Source organism: Ammodytes marinus (assembly GCF_949987685.1).
Source record: "Ammodytes marinus genome assembly, chromosome: 8".
Classification (NCBI taxonomy): Eukaryota; Metazoa; Chordata; class Actinopteri; order Uranoscopiformes; family Ammodytidae; genus Ammodytes; species Ammodytes marinus.
In genome coordinates this window covers 1,544,318-1,563,103 of record NC_137212.1, presented here as the reverse complement: position 1 = coordinate 1,563,103, position 18,786 = coordinate 1,544,318, and the positions used below count along the sequence as shown (strand labels likewise).

The following is an 18,786-nucleotide window of genomic DNA, read 5'->3' as shown; positions in this document are numbered from 1 at the left end:
GTTGAAAATACTTAATGTGTAATAGGAACCAGAGCATCATCTGCCTCATCTAAACTGAATTTCAGTATAATCAAACTCAAATGACAATTTCTTTCATTTGGATTGATAAATATTCCTGACTCTATTCAGATGCCTAATATCATCAAAGTAACTCCCCAAATTACATAGTTAGATGGATTTAGGGGACATGGGTTAACAGGGGCTTTAAGTGCTTTTGTCCAAAAAACTGTTAAAAGAACACCAGTGAGCCCAAAAACACTGAGTAATTTGTTCCTTTATCATCATGAACACATACACTATTCTGACCCAGTCCCATATTCAACGCCCTGCTGCACAATATACTCACTACAGCCCCACCTGTAGATCTATTTTCAGCTGCTAATAGTCCCAAACAAATGCACCCTCTCATGTTGGATTACCGTTAAAACTACAGTCAGATGCTGCTTTTTTAAGTGGGATTTATTTAGTTCAACAGAGGTGTTGTTTTGTGTGTTTCTTTTTACTTATTAAAATATGTAGTTTACTGTTTACAGGTCAACTGGAGCAGCAGTGTCTTTCAAAAGAAACTCAGAAGAAAGAAGCCAACCAAGGTGACAAACTTAAGGATTTGTTAACTTGTGGTGGAAACTCACTTGACAGTTATGACATATTTGTTGTTGTTGTAAACAAAAGCAGTCCAGAACAGGTGCCACATCTCCAGTTTTTGAATAAGCTGAAACTGTTCTGTTTGTTAGACTTTGACCCTAACTCTACTGCTACAGGTGGACTGTGTCATTCATACAGAGAGTCACGGGTGGCCAATCTGCATACACCATCTCAATATGAAGGACAAACTGATTCAGTGATAAAGAACCTTAATCTCTACAAACAGACCAGCTGGGTTTTCTGCAATGGCAGACATGACCTTGAAAGTGACTCATACAAGGAGTTAGACTACAAGAACTGGTTCAGGGAAACATACAGAGATGTAGACCAGTTGATTTCATTTATTTGCAATCCTGAAGTTCTTCCCCATCGAAGAAGTCTCGTCATATTCCTCCTACTTTCACCTGTGGACTCTGAGAAAGATCCAATTTTTGACACGTACAGGTCTTTCATAAAAAATAGTAGAAAAGAGGAAAGCATCATCACTATTTGTGAATGCCAGAGCACGTATGAGAAATGGAGGGAGCTGATACAAGAAAAGTGTGACTTTGATATTGACCATCTATCCATAAATGAACTAACCCTCAGTGAGATCAATGGAACCATATTGGCCCTGGCACCAATCAATAAGACATCTGTGAGGCTGATTCCTTCTGGTAACAGCACTGTTGTCCTAAAACAGAAGGATGAAGACTTATTGACAGCTCTAGACATTTTGTGTCAGAATCAGTGTGAAAACATCCATGATGAAAAAAGTCAAGAGTTTCAAGACTTCAGAGTCAAAGAAGAGGAGGAATTCTACAGAGGAGGGAAAGTCAAATGGTGGAACTTCTACTTCTGTGAAAAAGACAAAGAGAAGCCATTTGTCAAAAGAGACAAGTATGAAAATGTGAAGAAGATGATTAAGTCTCAGCTGGAATACTCAAATGACATGTGTGTCCAACTCAATCTATTTCACCATCCGGGCTGTGGTGGCACCACATTAGCAATGCATGTGATGTGGGATCTCCGTAAGAAGTTCAGATGTGCCGTGCTAAAAGACAACACGCTGCCTGAGGAAGAAGTTGCGATTCAAGTCAGCAAGCTCATGAAACTTGAAAGTGAGAAACCATCTCCAGTTTTGCTGTTAGTCGATAATTTAAAAGAAACCAAGAATCCTTATGATCTTGTGAACTGCATTCAAAAAGCTGCAGAGGATAACTTAAACAAAACTGTGGGTGACGCACAACACTGCAAAGTCATCATCCTATACTGTGTTCGTTCCCATAGCCCGAAGGAGCAATACATGAGACCCAGTCAAACACAAAGTCAATACATTACTTCTTCATTGACACCAGAAGAACAAAATGAGTTTGAAAAGAAACTCAAAGATCTAAAAGAAATTCATGATCAACCTGAAAACTTTTACAGCTTCATGATAATGAAAAGCAATTTTGACCAAAAATACATAGACGATCTTGCTCGAAACACACTGGAGAATTTTGATTTCAGCAAAAAGGAGGCCCGACTTTTTGCCTTCCTTGCATTACTGAACACCTATGTGGCAGAATCTGAAATATCTCTCTCACTCTGTGAAGATTTTCTGGGGATGAAAATGATCCGGCATCGCTGGCAGGAGGATAGTATAATGGACAAGATGAAGCCATATTCAAACTTTCTCATCATAGACAGAGTTGAAGAAATAGGAGAATACAAAGGAATCCGAATCCTTCATCACACCATAGCATCTGCATGTCTGGAAGAGTTGGAAAGAAGCTGCTATTTAAAAGTAAGTAGTATCACTATGGATATTCTTCACTGTGATCTGCTCTTTAGTCATGGAGTTGTCAAACAAAGGTTCATGCTCTCAGTTCAACGGATGTTGGTTGAAAGGCAGCGCAAGAAAGATGGAGATGAAAGAGAACTATTTTCTCTTCTCATTGACAAAATCCACAGCCAGGTAGGGAAAGAAACTACTGTCCAAGAAATCTTTGAGACAGCAGCATTGAGGTTTGTGAGAAGTGCATCTATTCCTCAGGCACTGGCAAGATATTTGTACATCAAAGAGCGTGACTTCCCAGAGGCTCTGAAATGGGCTGAGAAGGCCAAGAACATCAAGGAACATCCACACACATTTGACACAATTGCACAGACTCTAAAAAGCAATTTAAAATCTAACATTGACAGACAAAAGCAAGAGACATCACACAATCCAGAAGACTTACACACAAACATTAAAATTGCAAAAAACGCTATCGCAGTGTTTAAAAAGGCCCAAGAGCTGGCAAATAAAGAGGATGAACCTGAGAAGGAAGATTGTGATGATGATTCAGTTGACTATCCCAGAAGGTCATACACTGTTTATGGCTATGTTGGTGTGCTGGAAATTGCTTTCTTTGTCTTAGAGATACTGAGCAGTTTGCCATTCTTTGAGGAAAGTGATCCAATGAAGAAGAAGTACCTTCAGAGTTTTCTGCAAAGAAAAATCCCAATCACCAGTGTGTATAAGGAAGACAATGAGTTCAACAACAGATATGTGGAGATCATCAAAGAACACGAGCCGTTTCTCCTCAGTTTGAAAACTGAAGTAAAAGAAACATTTGAACTTCTAGACAGTTACTTCACGTATATAAAAGTGCACAATTCAGAATTTGATAAGAAGAACCGTAAGACCACCAATGTTCTATTTGAAAAGTACGTAGCTCTTTTTTGCACTGCACCAGAGGAAATTAAAACAGCACGACAAAACAATCCTACTCTTGCTTTGAAAATCGATGGTGAGGAACGAAGATCTTTTCTTGAAGAGAAAAAAGCAGATACATTTGCCGGTATTCTACAGCATTTGGACAAACCTGCCGAAGACATTGAGAAAATCACAGAGTGCTATAAATTCTTGCAACAACAAAAACAGCAACAATTTATCAACAAACAACAAAAAACTAAGGAAACAGTCAATTACATCTTGTCAAACATAGTTCTTTATCTTTTGAAACCAAAATCTAAACAAGATCAAATGTACAGCGACCTTTCTGCTCTTACTTCGAAAACCCTGCAAGATGTCGGACTAGGGTATTCATTCCCCGACCCATACTACCTGGCCTTACTGCTTTTCTGGCCAAGTCCATTTGAAGAAAATCCTCAAATTCTGACATATGTAAGAGCAATTCGAAAGTCATCTCACAAGTGCCTGACTTCACGGTTTCGAAAAAGGAGGGCTGTTTCTCACCTCTACTTGGGAAAAGATGAGGGACTCAAGAGGCTTGTTTCGAAACCCCAACTAGATAAGAGTTTCAGAAAGATTCACCATGATGTCCTCACACAACTTTGGCGGACTGGAGATATATTTAAAGAAAAAGCAATCCGCAAACGCCTTCATCGAGTCAATGGAACCATTGAGCAAGGAGAAGTGTTTGCCAATTATGAGAAACTTAAAATCCCTGTGCGTCCAGCTTTCAGTGCCGGTATTCGAAGTGGATTCAGCACAGAAAAGGTTTCCTTCTTCCTTGGATTTTCTATTGATGGACCGCTTGCTTACGATATCCAGTCCGAAAACTAGGTTATTTAAGGTACACCAAGTGCAAAACCATACACAGACATTAACGGCCCAGTGACTCACTGTAATAGAATGGCACACAGACCAAACAAAAAGAAAGATTGCAGGGATAAATGCAGATCCCTTAGCTACAGTATACAGTATCTGTATATCTACAAAGTTTTTTATATTCTTTTCATGTTATTTCATCTTTCATTTAAAGAAAATGTTTTTGCGGTATTTTGTTGTTGCATATAAATTTACCTGCAAGTACAAATATTATTCAAAATGCAGTAGCTTATTGTATTAGTTACTCACTGTGATGTAATTGTAAACAAACTTCATTGACAGACACGGACAATGTTTAAATATTCTTTTTATGTCGTTGGATTTTTTGTAAACACCCTTTTTTAGGGGTTCTGTTGTTTTCTTTTGTTGCAAGTGCAAGTTTCAAAATACAGTTGTTAAGCATAGTAACAAATAAGTTCAACATTAAAAATGAGAAATTAACTGTACAGAGTAGAAATGAGGTGTTGCAGTGAGTCACTTAAAAAACATGAGAAAATTGTAAGTAAGAGAGATTTTGAAGGTAAATGCCTAGCTGCAGTTATATATGTGTATATATTTTTTATATTATTTTTATGTTATGTTTCATGAAACAAAGATGTGATCCGTTTTTTTGTTGTTGTCTGTTGCAGATATGGCACGTTGACAAAACGTTGTCCTAGTTATCTGCAAGTGCTAAGAACATGTAAAGTTGAGGGTAGTCACTCAATGTGCTGAAGTTTCAAATACAACTCATATACAATACATTTATTATTCCAGATTTTTTGTTATTTTGTTTCAGACGTGGTAGATTCACCAAAAATGTTCAGATGTATTTTTCTGTAAGTGCAAATATCAAATAGAGCATACTGAGACGTAAACTGTACAGTGTGAAAAATGTGTGTGACCGTCAGTGACTCTCTGATGTACTTATGCAATGCAAAAACAAACAAGTTATTATGAGTAAGACAGGTTGCAAAGTTGAATGTCAATCCTGTCATTTTCGCTGTAAATATGTGTGTTCAAACATTTGTGTTACTTCATTTTTAAAAAGAATATTATTATTGTTATGACATCTGAAACATGAAATGTGTTCGATTGTTTTGGACATCAGGCTTTTTGCCAAAGTAAATGTTTTGTCAGCACTAAACGTATGTACAGTATATTGTTCCTGATATTCCTATTATACACATGTGTTTTCCTAATACGATCATGTATTTGTAAGTTTGAGGTGTTAAGGTGTACAAAGGATGAGAGAAGAATGCTGAATCTTAAGATGAGAAAGGGCAAAGACTGTCTGATGATGGTCTAATAACGCCAAGAGTGAAAATGTGCACCTTCTGTGTTGTCAATAGTTAATGTTTTTTTTTTTAAGTATAACAAGAGGCTGATAATTAACGGCTTATTCTCAGTCATATCTGTAAATGCTGATTGTAGCAATAAACATCAACTGAGACATTTCTGAATCTTGTGTTATGTTATGTCATTTTTAGTTACAAATTTTCATCCGCACTAGACAAATTGATATTACATTTTTTGTGACAATGATGATACAATTTGCTAAAATGAATAATATTTGTATTATATCTTATCTTTTTTTAGTCATGAGATATTTTGACATTCAACAATTAAATGTGGATGTAGTTCTGTACAGACAACAGTTCTTTTTTTTAAGATAATTTTTTGGGCATTTCTTCTTTATTAGACAGTTTGGATAGACAGAGTTGAAATGGGGCAGAGAGGGGAAGACAGGCAGAAAGGCCTGAGCCTCTAGGGGACACTCTAACCGCTAAACTACGAGCGCCCTCCAGAAAACAGTTTTTCTTAACTTAGTTTTTAGTTTTTCAATTTGCTCATATGTAGAAAGTAATATTTGAAACATGTTGTCTTGCTCAAAATGTGTTAATGTTAATTTCCTGACCTCTGAGTTCAAAGAAATATCCAAGGCTAAATTCCTTGCCCAGCTAAACCAAACATGAGATATATTCCTGCTAAAAACAATGGGTTTGTGTGGAGTTTGATTTTTTGATATTCCTTCGTATTCTCATAGACATACTTTTTCAATATTATTACTAATTATGATCACCAGTGAGCTTTCAGGATTCCTGTTAAAAATGTATTCGCACTTTCTAAATTACTTTCCAAATGTTATTTGATGGAATGGATAAAAATCTGAAAATAAACACACACCTTCTTGGGGGTTGGTGATGCTCTGAATTTAAATTGTATTTAGTTTTACAATTGTTATTTTCCAATGACTGTGTATGGTAAAAAAATATATCTGTCCAGTGTCCATCACGTAAAGAACACTTCAAGTTGAAATTCAAAGTGTGGCCAGGAATCGTCTACGTTTTGGGGTAAGTACTGACCGTTGAGCTTCTTACCTTCATCTTCAAGAATCAACTTCATTCATTTTCCTCACTGAGTAACGAAGACCATCAGCGTTGATTATACCTGTATACAAAAGATAAGTTAATTCTCCAGTTGGGTAAAAACAAAGAGATACATTTGCTAAACAGTTTTTGGACCAAACGTGCTGCAATTTAAGAATCATCCATGAAATACAATGACTTTATATTTGTAAACAACAACCCTTAGCCGTCTACTATTATACTCAATTACCACTCAATTTATAAATATTTAGCTCCAAATAGCTAGCATAAAAGGTCCAAACATAAACAACACTATCAAAGATAACATAGATATAAATTGAGTACTTACATATTAGCCTTTGAAAGCGTGTGTAGAGGATGGAGAATTCTTTCTTGCAGAGTCACTTCCATTTTGTAAAATTATCGACTAAACTAGCAACCCTGAAATGCCGGAATTAGGACTAGAAAACTGCATTGAAAATCACAACATAAAAATAGAAGAAAAATATTTAAGGTTAAGTATAATGATATCAAATCTTATAGATATCATTATTTTTGTCCCGTCAATAGCCTAAAACAATACATATTTATATTTCAATGAAAGTGTACAGAAAGTGGAAAGATTGTTTTTTACTTAGTGCTGTTCTATCAAAATGGTGGATAAAATGTCATGCTTTAAAACAATATATATTAGAAATAAAAGGAACATATACTGTGCAATGCATTATTACTGATGATGGAAAACTTTTTTAATGTCTAAACTACTATCAACAAACTATATATATATATATACACATATACACATCTATTTCTTGCTATTTCGTAATAGCTAGCATCTGTTGGAAGTTATTAAATAAAAATCACTCGACATACAGAATACAGAATTTACGGAACTGAATGAATTGAATACTCACCAATAATGCTTCTACGACAGCAACGAGAAAATAGATTAAAGCCAAATGTTGTTCGCTTAACCCCACTGCGGTGTACCCTGCGACCATCACCACTTTTTAAAAATTACTGTCCATGTTTAAAATTAAATATCAAAATAAATTGAAAGCATTTATATTTTTCTGGTTATCTTTGCGTTTTGTTGTTGTTGTTGATCCGAAAATATCTATATTGTGTATGTATTGTTGTTTTTGTTGTGCATTTGTTTGACTCAACATCATTGTAAATGAGTGTAACACACCCCTAAATTGATCTCTACAGTATAAATAAAGGTTTATGATTTAAAAGAAATTATGATTGTGTTCCATAGTGTGGAATGCAAAGAAACCTACCTGTACAGCCAGACAATATTCTTCTCTCATTGTATATTTGAGGCTCTTTTGTGGTGTTTCATCTCATAGCATAAGTTTGTCCTTTTTACACCACGTTTGAATGTCTCCATCTAAGTTTTGTTATTTAATTTTCTGTGATTTTTATTTGATTTTATAATTATATAATACAATAATTTGTATGTACTGTACATTTTGTTTCTCTAACATTCTATGGCCTATAGTTTTGATCTACTGTTAATGTTAGTAGTGTTTCATGATAATATTTCATTCACTATCATTTTGGATATTTTAATTAAAAAAAAAATATATACAGCATATTGTGTGTTGTAATCAGGGCGTCATTGAAAAAGCTTGCTCTGAATGTCCCTCCCTGAATAGATAAAGGTTATAATAGTTATAATATTTTGTGTTTTTGCCTGTGTGAAGCACTGTCTGACTTTGTGCTCTTGAAAGGTGCTATAAAATAAAAGTTACTCACTTCTTAGGAAGGCTCGATCTTCTTGAAGATTGTGGTAACAGATGGCACACCAGCACGCGCAATGAGGGAGGCTTGATACCTCAATGTCTGTTGATGCTTGGATGATGTTCTTCCTCCAATGGCAACTGAAAATTTAAAAGTACAAATGTTGCAGTTATTCATTGTATTATTTGTTAACCACCTTGGCAGTGGACAAAAGAGGTAGTGTTTTTACCAAACGAGCTGTTGAGAGTACCGATGACAAAGGCATTCAGAAAAACTATATAAAAATAGCATTCTTTGCACTGATGGTCTCGTTTACTGTTACATGTTATTTATGATCATCAGAGGAAAAATGTCAGAAATATTAAAAAGGTTCCTTGTAGCACCTTTAAATTACATTTGACGTTAAAAAGATAATCAAAAGATAGATTTTTTATAATACTGCTCATCATCTTCAAGCACTCAACACCCTGGTCCTTCCCTACCCTCTCTGGCCTCCTCCAAACCATCAGGACTGAGCTACAGACCTGGGCTGACAGAGCCTTTGCTGCAGCCACCAACTCCCTCTGGAATGCCCTCCACAGCCACATCCATAACGGCATCACTCTTCCATCCTCCAAGACTGCTACCTTCAAAACACAAATGTTCTCTCTTGCTTTAAAAAAATGTTTTGTTTGGTTAGATATAGCTGCTATTGTTTAGTGTCTTTGAGCACCTGGTTAAGCACATGGCATGGAGCACACAATTCAAATTAAATCATTACAAACAAACAATGGTGTACGGCAAGGACAAAACAAAAACTAAAAAAACTAAAAACTTCGTTTCCTTCTTATCTTCACTGTTCTACAATTTATTTGCTTATTTCATTTTTATTGTAGTTTTTCTTCACTTATATTTAACAGTATACATTTTGAATTGAATGATCAAACCAAGGCCTAAATACTGTGTGTTGCTGCCATGAACTAAAATGAACCGTGGCAAGCTACATCCGTAGGCTTATAGCACCCCCTAGTGTTTAGATAACACAACATACAAATTAAATATGTGGCATTTACAATCATAATCGGTTTAATTGCCAAGTACATTCCCGCATACAAGGAATTTGCTATGGTCAGACTGCACAACATAGAATTAACATGAACCTAGATAATATTAGCAAAATTAATCTTAAAACATAAATATAATATTAAGAGTAATATAATAAAGAGAGAGGATATTTGCAATTGTCTATTTTTAAAACGAGGAGCTGTAGTTGTACAATTGTGCAGAGTGAAGGAGATCAAAATATTGCAGTTAAATACAGAATGCCATCTAGCCTAGCAGTGACTAATTCAAAACCATATGATATTAAATACAGACAGTCCTATAAAAAACAGACAGCCACAGTTCATCACATCATTTGCGGTGTAACTCTGAATGTTGAAGCCATTAAATCAATGTCAGAAGAATGTTATATGTATGCAGTTGTACATCTTGTTTCTTTGCAGAATATTGTAATGTATTTAATGCAATACCAATGTTGAAGAGAGCCTTTATCAGAAGCAATGCAGTTTATCCTCCTTATCAAAGCTGCTCTAAATCACAACAAATGTAGGCTACTAAACCTAGCAAAGCAATAAATACATGGAAAAATGCCAAACAGTTGAACGGGACAGTTAAATGTTCTCAGTTAGGCTGTGTTTTGGGCGATGAAGAAAAGAGAGTAGCCTCGTTTGAGAAGGAGCCGTCTTGCTAAGACCTGCGCAGTTATGATGCTCGTCTTACTGAGTGCACAGCATTATGGTCAAGGCCAGGACACACCGGTCCGACTACAGACCGTCGCCAGAAAATACTTTTTGTCCGACTTGCACCTGCGGCTGGCTGGTCTAAAATGAAAAATGAATACCAACATGTATTGGGTGTCCGATTATCCGGATTATCATCGAAGGATATAAAATACTGTTAAAAAATTAAACATATAAAAAAGCAAAAAACAAAAAAGACAGGCTCGTTCATTTTGCCCTGTTCAACTCAAACAATTCCTGACTTTTTAAGACATTTTAAGACCTTGAATATCAGAACCGAAATGTAATGACTTTTAAGACTTTTCAGGGATCTGCGGCTACCCTGGTCCAGTCCCTCAAGTCACACAGACACCGGCAAATCTCACAGAACCGAAAGAATCTCAAAAGGAAAATCTGCCGCTGGAGAAACCTGCAGAAGTCGAGGAAACTTTTGAAGCGGTGCAGGCAACAGCACCACTAGGGACGACCAAGGAAACAGCTGTGGTAAAACTTTTTGTTTATTTTATTCATTATTTATCGCCCTTATAATGTGCATTTTCAATTTCTTCAGTCTACTGCATAATGTACATATATTGCAATTAATGTTCCACATATTGCACATTTTTTTTTATTATTTATTATTAAATTAAATTTTATATATACCGATTTGTTTTGCCTTACCTTTGGCACTACTAAGAATTTATTAATTATTAATATTACTTATCTTATTTTACCTAATTTTGTCCTCTTGTTCTTATTGCACCACACAAACACACACACACACACACACACACACACACACACACACACACACACACTTACACTTACACCGTGGGTCGGAGACAAACTAAATTTCGATTCCTCTGTATGTCTGGCACATACTTTAAATTGACTGTAAAGCTGACTTTGAATTTTATATATAACTAATATTAGTAGTTTGTAATTTGTACCTGTGTTATGATTGTTAAGTGAGTTTGTTATGTCAGCTACTGTGGCCATAATGAAATGAAAAAGTCATATCAGTCATGTCAGCCTTTCCTTGACTATATAACAGTATTGAAGGGACCTACATGACACCTCGTTGACTTTTTATTTTCTGCTTAACATTTGTCTAAAGTTTATACAATGTAATTGGAAGTCCTTAGAAACCTGTAGAGTACGCCATGTAGGATTTTTATTTTATTTTGTCTTTTGTTTTTGGGGTTTTAAAAAAGAAAATCAAAAAAGGGTTTAAAAGTGCACTTGCTCACCTTAGATTTTTCTTTTCTTCCATGTGACCCTCCCCAATATCTACGCATTTTAAAATGTTAAACAAATTTATTTTCCAGTGTCTTCCTGTCAGCTATTTGAAATGGCAGAACAAAAGCTTACGGACTTCTATTTATTTTCAGAAACCCTTTGGTTATAATTGTATAGGAACTTTTGATTTATTTATTAACTCACTTCTCTATTGTTTACACAGGAGCAAGGGAGTAAGGAGCGGGGAGGACACAGAAGAGTCAGAGTCATTACATCCTAAAATATGATTGCTGCCATATTGTAACATTCTGTCTCATTGTGTTATAAACCAGTGTGCAGAGTTTTGTGTTTTGATTATATTTTTAACTTATAACATATTCCTTAAACTGGACTTCCTGGATCATGTTTATTCCTCTAACCTGTACATTTGAAGCAACTCACCCTCATACCCTCTGCTTTGATATTTTCTGTCAACATTAGCTTTACAGTTCAACAAGTTTTTAATGAAATACAATAAACAGTGTGATATAATCTGGCGCCAAAACTGAATGACTCATCCCTTCTGAACTCAATTGTCTGTGAGTGGGCATGACTATTACTTTACAACTGCAGGTTAAAGTTACATTCCAGAGGAGATGGTCAGCGGTTGAAATCCAGTCTGAGGTAGGTGGAAAAAGTCCCTGGCTGCTTATGAATATTTCTTAAAGCTATATTGATATACATTTAAAGGTAAGTGTAATAATGTATGATTTCTTACAATAGGCGGAAATGTCATCGATTGCTCTTATGTTGTTTCTTTGCCTGAGTTGTATTATCTTTATTTCCTGATTCAGAGGCTGAGATTTAAAACTGTTTGGGAACAATGCTCCACCAGGGCATGTCCTTTCGTGTCTAGACTGGTTCACACAGATTTAATCATTCTCAGTAGTTGCTCAGTTGATTTGTGTACAGAAGTATAAAGGTTTTGACACTCAAACAGTGTTTAGCACAAAATATCCTTTTATCAGGTATCTTGTTGGTTTGCACTTGGTGAAGCTGCTCTACAGTATTATATATATTTACCAAAATATAGTACCCGGCCCTAAAAAAAACTCATCAGCTGCAGAGAAAAAGTCAACTCATCAGCTGCAGAGAAAAGTCAACAGTAGTCTAAAACAAAGTTTGAAATAAGCCACTGAAGAACAACTTCCAACACATTCACAACAACCTATTCAATTTATCCTAAATTGTACCAATGTATACTTATTTATTTAATAGGCTATGTTTAATGTTTTAAAGTTTGGTTTTAATTAACAGAAGGACATTTTCTAAAAGAAAATTATTATTATTAATATAATAATTATATGTATATACAAAACATATATAGATATAGATATTATTGTTATATTTTTATGGGGAAAAATAATTCTGAATCAGCAAAAAATTGCAATTGGCAGGTTAGATTATTTTGTCTAAATTACGATCAGTGCACCCCTATTCATTCTTCTACAATTATTACTGCACACACTAGGATATAATATTAATTGAGAATCTCAAATGAGACCAAGATGACAGGCTCAAAGGTAATTACAGTGAAATGCAAGGGTTAAGGTTATGCAAGTTTTCGATCATACTTTGTGTGCTACCAAATTAATTTTTGTGCTACTGCATTTTTTTGCTTGCTAGCACCAGTGCTACCACCTAAAAAAATAAGCGTACAGCCCTGTACCCGGCCCTAAAAAAACTGAAAGAAAAATACTGTAGAGCAACATATATATATATATATATATATATATATATATATATATATATATATATATATATATATATATATATATATATATACACACACACACACACACACACACACACACACACACACATATATATATATATATATATATATATATATGTATATATGTGTGTGTGTGTATATATATATATGTGTATATACTGAGTTATCGCACATAAAGGCACGTCTCTATGAATAGCCATAAAGTCTGCACTCCCATACAGAAGTATTAGTGTGTGGTAGAGGAACTTGGCTCTGCCCTTGGGCAATGGCAGTGTTTTGGAAAAGAGGTAAGAGAGAATGAAGTAAGAATGCAATCAGGACTATAAATAATATTAGAATGATTAAACCCTTATCTTACTGCCTAGTTTTCTCCTTACTCTGTCGTTTTTCCTGATTTTAAAACACGTTCATATTCAGAACAGGGTTTTGGGCGATTGCTGAAAGACATATCAATGTATTGTATGTTTTATTATAAGGTATGATTTTTTTTACCATACCTGAACTACCTGTCTGTAGTTTTTTTGTATTCAAATAAGCAGTTGTTTATTTCTGTACTGTGCATTGGCATCTTTGAGCAAAATACAGCCAAAATTTTCGCCACGGCGCACCGCGCCTCCCATGACCCTGGACAGTGACCCCTTGACAAACACATTTTTGGGGGGAAACACTGTAAGGTGTTGCACTTAGAGTAGCCTACATTTATTTCTATGTTTTTTGATAAGCTGTTGCACTCTTAGTAAACCTAGGCCTACATGTATTTTGATAAGCTGTTGCACTTAGAGTACATTTATTTCTATGTATTTTGATAAGCTGTTGAAGAGTTAACCTATTGTGTTTTCCTGAACTGATAAGATTGTTAAACACTTAAACAACAGGCAGCCTATGTTAATCAAATAGGGATTTTTTTTGATAAGCTGGTGAACTCTATTTGATAAAATAAAGACAATATATTCACTCCTATGTCGTTGTAGTGTTTTACCGTATATGTCGCTATTGATGTGATGCTCATCAATTTTAGGCATTTTTTTCTGGCCCCTCATTTTGGATCATTTCCACCAACCGGCCCCCATTCAAAACTAATTGAATAGCCCTGGGCTAGGGTAAGGTTGTGGAAGAGAGGTAATGAAGTATTAAGCAATAATCCACACAGGACTATAAATACCAGTAGAATTGATCTTACCCTTATGCTACTGCCTTGTTTTTTCCTTACTCTGAAGATTTTACTCTTTAAAACAAGTGCTGATTCAGAACGTGGTTTTGGGGGCATTGCTAATAGACTTTTGAATTTATAGTATGTTTTATTATTAGGTATGATCCTTAAACAAAATCATAACTGAATGACTCATCCCTTCTGAACTCAATTGTCTGTGGGTAGGTGTGACTGTATCGGTTTAAAACTGCAGGCACTGGAAGTAATGTACCAGGGATGGGCTTAAGTTTTATATACACACTGGCGTGCACAGACATTTTGGGGGGCAGGTGCTCAGTGCAAAATAAGGGCACTCTGTGCAGCATAACAACAAGGTATGAGGCTACTTATTATAGCGGATCTGACCGGACTGCAAAGTGCGGTGCACACCATGTATAGGTGGGGTGTGAAATGGCAAGTAATACGTCCATAGTACACAGATAAGTGGGGCCCAGCAAACCCCCACGGCCCGTTTCAATGTGGACTGTTAGGGTAAAAGAAAGGGCGATGTCCAACTCGAAAATACTTGCAGCGACGCAATACTTCAGCTCACAAGTCTTGTCTATCATTACCAGCGAGACTCGCACGGTGCTGACGTTTGTTCTCAAGTGAGGAATAAATAATGTTTTCAGTTTGCATAATACGTTTGAAATTCATATTAAATTTTGTGAGCATTTCAAAATCTGATCATCCCTCCCCTGAAGTGTATTTCATGGAAGAGACAATAAAAGAAAAACAACTGTCAGATATGATTTTGACATATAAGGTTGCTTGATTGATTCACCATGTCAACTCATGCACTATGTAACATGAAAGAGAACACACATAGCAGCCAATGACTGTACTTAGGGAGCAAAGCGCTCTTTCGTTGTTTGAAACAGCTAAAAAAGTAAAAGTTTACAATGACATGTAAAACATAGACTATTGTTTTTGGGTTATTTTTATTTTATTTTAATGTCACCAGAATGCGGAAAATGATGTCTTTGACTATCAAATGTTGTGTAAAAAGTGATATACAGGCTCCACTTGAATGCCTCCGATATGATATTCCTTGCATTTCTTTTAACTTTGACATGTTTTTTCCATACAGAAAGTTGTTTCTTTCATTCTTCTAATAAATCACTGTTTCATTTCTAGCTGATCCAAAATGAGACGCTCAACAACAACGCCGCCACCCCCGATTGAACAATGGACCAAAGAAGACGTCCACCATTGGCTAATGACAGAGGTCAAAGTTCATGAGACATGTGCAGACAAATTCTCTGAAGAGGAAGTATCAGGAGATGTTTTAGTAGTTTTTGAGAAGAAAGACATATTAGACTTGGGACTTAAACATGGTCCTACTGTCAAAATCAAATCTTATCTAGAGAGTCTGAAAAAAGGAGCACAGCACAAGTCACAGTCACCAGCATATGTGGAAAACTGGACAAAGGAACAAGTCTCCCAGTGGTTACTGCAGCATGTGAATGTATATACCAAATATGCAGAACGTCTCCAAGAAGAAGACTTGTCTGGAGATTGCCTGGTATGCTTCGAGAAGCAGGACTTTCTGGACCTGGAACTGAAAAACGGTCCTGCTGTTAAGATTTTGGCAGAACTCCGGAAGTTGAACAACGAACCAGAGCCAACACTGAAAGCCATCCTTCACACCGGCACAGATCAAAAAGAAGCTACAAACCCCATTACGCCTGAGATAAGTCTGGCCCAGGCCAAAACTGCAAAACAAGAATTGTATATCAAAACTGATTCAAATAAATTATTTACTTCCGAAACGGACAAAATTCAGCTGCCAAAGCCAGAAAACACAGGAGTCAAAAGGAAAGAAACCTGTAGCGACATCCTTCCAACAAAGGACACTAAGAGGTTTATGTCGGCTCAGTGCAGGTTCCACACAAATCCAAGTCCAGAGGTGAGTTTAGTTTTAAAGTTTATTTTACTGAAAAGACTAAAAACTGATGAAGTATGATCAAGTGATGTTGAGGGTAATGAAAAATCAGGTTGCTGGTGGATTTAAGTTTGTGAATCCGACGAAACTGGGGCTATCTGGGAGAAAGGGCAAACATTGACCCTACTTATGCTGCTTTAGTGGCTTGCTAGTAAGCTAGTTAGCCAATGTCCATTGTCATGTCAGTTTTTGCTGTAACCTGATCACAAGTTCTTAAAACAACATAATAACTTAGCACGCTAGCTAATGAGCTAACTAGCTCACTAGCTACAGGGCTCAACGCTAAGGTTTTTTTTCACTTACCCGGTCGGGCAAGTGGATCTGAATTCTACTTGCCCGAAGTCAATTTTTACTGGCCCCTATAGAATTTTTTTTTCTATTAGTCGTGTTCAAATAATTGTTATATTTGCTCTTTATTGACAATGTATAAACAAATCATGGACAGTATTATAGATGAGTTAAGGGTCATACTGAAAGTGGAGGCTATTATTCAAATATTATTTGAGTTGGAACATTTGTAATTTTTTTGTCTCTAAACCTACAATAACTGCAAACGAGACATGTTTTATGCAAACAAATCATGTAAAGAACTTTAACAGCACTTATCTTTATTTGTTTTACCTTATTCCTTTTACAACAGCAATTCTTTAAAACTTCTTTCTGCAAAAATTTTTTTAGGCCTACAACAATCTGTTTTAAAGTTGTTGTTTTTTCACTATAGGCTATTATTTTAATGTGTGTATGAGTGATTTGATTCAAAATCTCAAAATTTGGCTCAGGCCAGGCTGTTTTGAACACTTTTCCAGTAGCTTACTTTTAAGCTTCCACTGCCTCATGGTATGTGAAGTCAGACACCTCTGGGCCATTTATTGAGATCTATGCAGGCTGTAAAGATGTTCCTCTGATAACTGTTGCTGATGTTTGTGTTGAACTGCACATTAACTGGTAGTAGGCTACTAGCAGCAGAGCTAACGTTAGCATCCTCGCTACTACTAGATTCACGTTGGGTGCATAATGCATTTAAAAAACGCGGATATTTTCGCTGCTTTTCAGACGGTCGGGGTCGACTTCACTCCATTTATAATGTACTCGTTGGCTTTTGGACTTTCTGTCACATCAACCTACTGTGTGTAGTTCTCTTCTCTACCTCTCTGGGTGTGTGTGCTCACCGGTGTTGTGCCGAGTCTGTGTGTGTATGTATCGGCAGTGGAGCCCCGCCCCCCCTTCACAAAACGGAGCAGAGAGGAGAGGAGAGGAGAGATGCAACGTAGCAGACGCTACGCGTACAAAAATTAGCGCTAATGTAATAATTAGCACCAGTTAAACATGAAAATAGACCATAGTTAGATTACGTGTATTTGCCGATTAAAAATAAATGAATAAGAAATATGATTTTTTTTTATTATTCAAGAATTTCAGCGGAACCTCCCGGTTGCCCGGTCGGGCATGCCAGTTGTCATAGTTACTGGCCCGACATGGCATTTTACTTGCCCCGGGACGTCGGGCAATCCTTATTGTTGAGCCCTGAGCTAGTTAACTATGGATCTGGAGAGGAACGCAATTTTTCCTATATCTCATAAGAAAAACGTTAATTGTAATTTCCAATGTAATAAGCATACATATAACCTGAAAGTCGACTCCAAATTCATCAAAATCGTCCCACCTTGAGTTGAAATATGGCCACTCCTCCGATATCTTGGCTGCCGTCTCTCGCTTTCTGTGAGGACACGGAATCTTTCAGCTGAGTGAGAGTAGTTAGGTGACACTGCTGCATCAACTCATTGCAATCAGGTGTGTGGCACTGACTGGCATTAGTTGATGCAGTGTCACTAACCACTCTCACAGAGCCGAAAAGAGTCCGTGCCCTCACACTTTCAACACACGGACATGCACTATATTGCGTCCTAATCATTTGACACTCGCACGGCCGGCACGCGCTAGAAAACAGCTTTACAACAGCTGGCGTCGTAAAAATACTACCGCTTTTGTCCAAAGCCAACTGACAAAGTTACTCGTAGTGGCTTTAATAAACCAAGGTGAGGAGGTTAGAGGACTCGAGCGGCATGCATTCTGATTTAGCTGAAGCTGTCTGATTGATTTTTAGATCAGAAGTTTTTTTTATGCTCTTTTACCAAACTGTTAATCAAAATGTTTAATACTATATCTTTATTTCTATTTATTCTTGCAGACTACAATCCCACGGGAAAAACCCAAGGTCACTTTGGACATCAAGGAAACCCTAGATAACCTTTTAGAATTAGACTTTAAAGAATTTAATTTCCGCTTACAAGAATACACATATTCCAAGCAGAAGCCTATTCCTCGAGGTAAACTGCAAGGCAAGGACACCATGGACACTGCTAAGTTAATGACTGACCACTATGGAAGCAACAAGGCTTTACGAATCACAATAGACATCCTCAGAGACATCAATCAGCGTGAACTGGCTCTTCAACTGGAAAACAACACGGGTAAAATATATTCAAAGATTTATGTTTTTCATTACCTTGGCCATAACATAATTTCTTTTTTTAAGAGATTGCTAATGATCGTAGTTTTT

At 36.3% G+C, this 18,786-nt stretch overlaps 1 protein-coding gene across 4 annotated transcripts in view; it reads left to right on the top strand.

Annotated features, from left to right (window-relative positions):
• Positions 1-18,786, top strand: part of LOC307254391 (sterile alpha motif domain-containing protein 9-like) — a 32,609-nt gene that overhangs the window by 9,898 nt on the left and 3,925 nt on the right. For 2 of the 4 annotated variants that reach the window (XM_080032770.1, XM_080032771.1), the window contains exon 4: positions 534-5,653. In XM_080032770.1, the coding sequence (XP_079888896.1) occupies positions 534-4,180 (3,647 nt within the window). In that variant the 3' untranslated portion in view covers positions 4,181-5,653. Of the gene's footprint in view, positions 1-533; positions 5,654-16,143; positions 16,191-18,414; positions 18,698-18,786 lie in introns of those variants that run through there. The other 2 variants (XM_080032773.1, XM_080032772.1) reach the window with 2 other exon arrangements.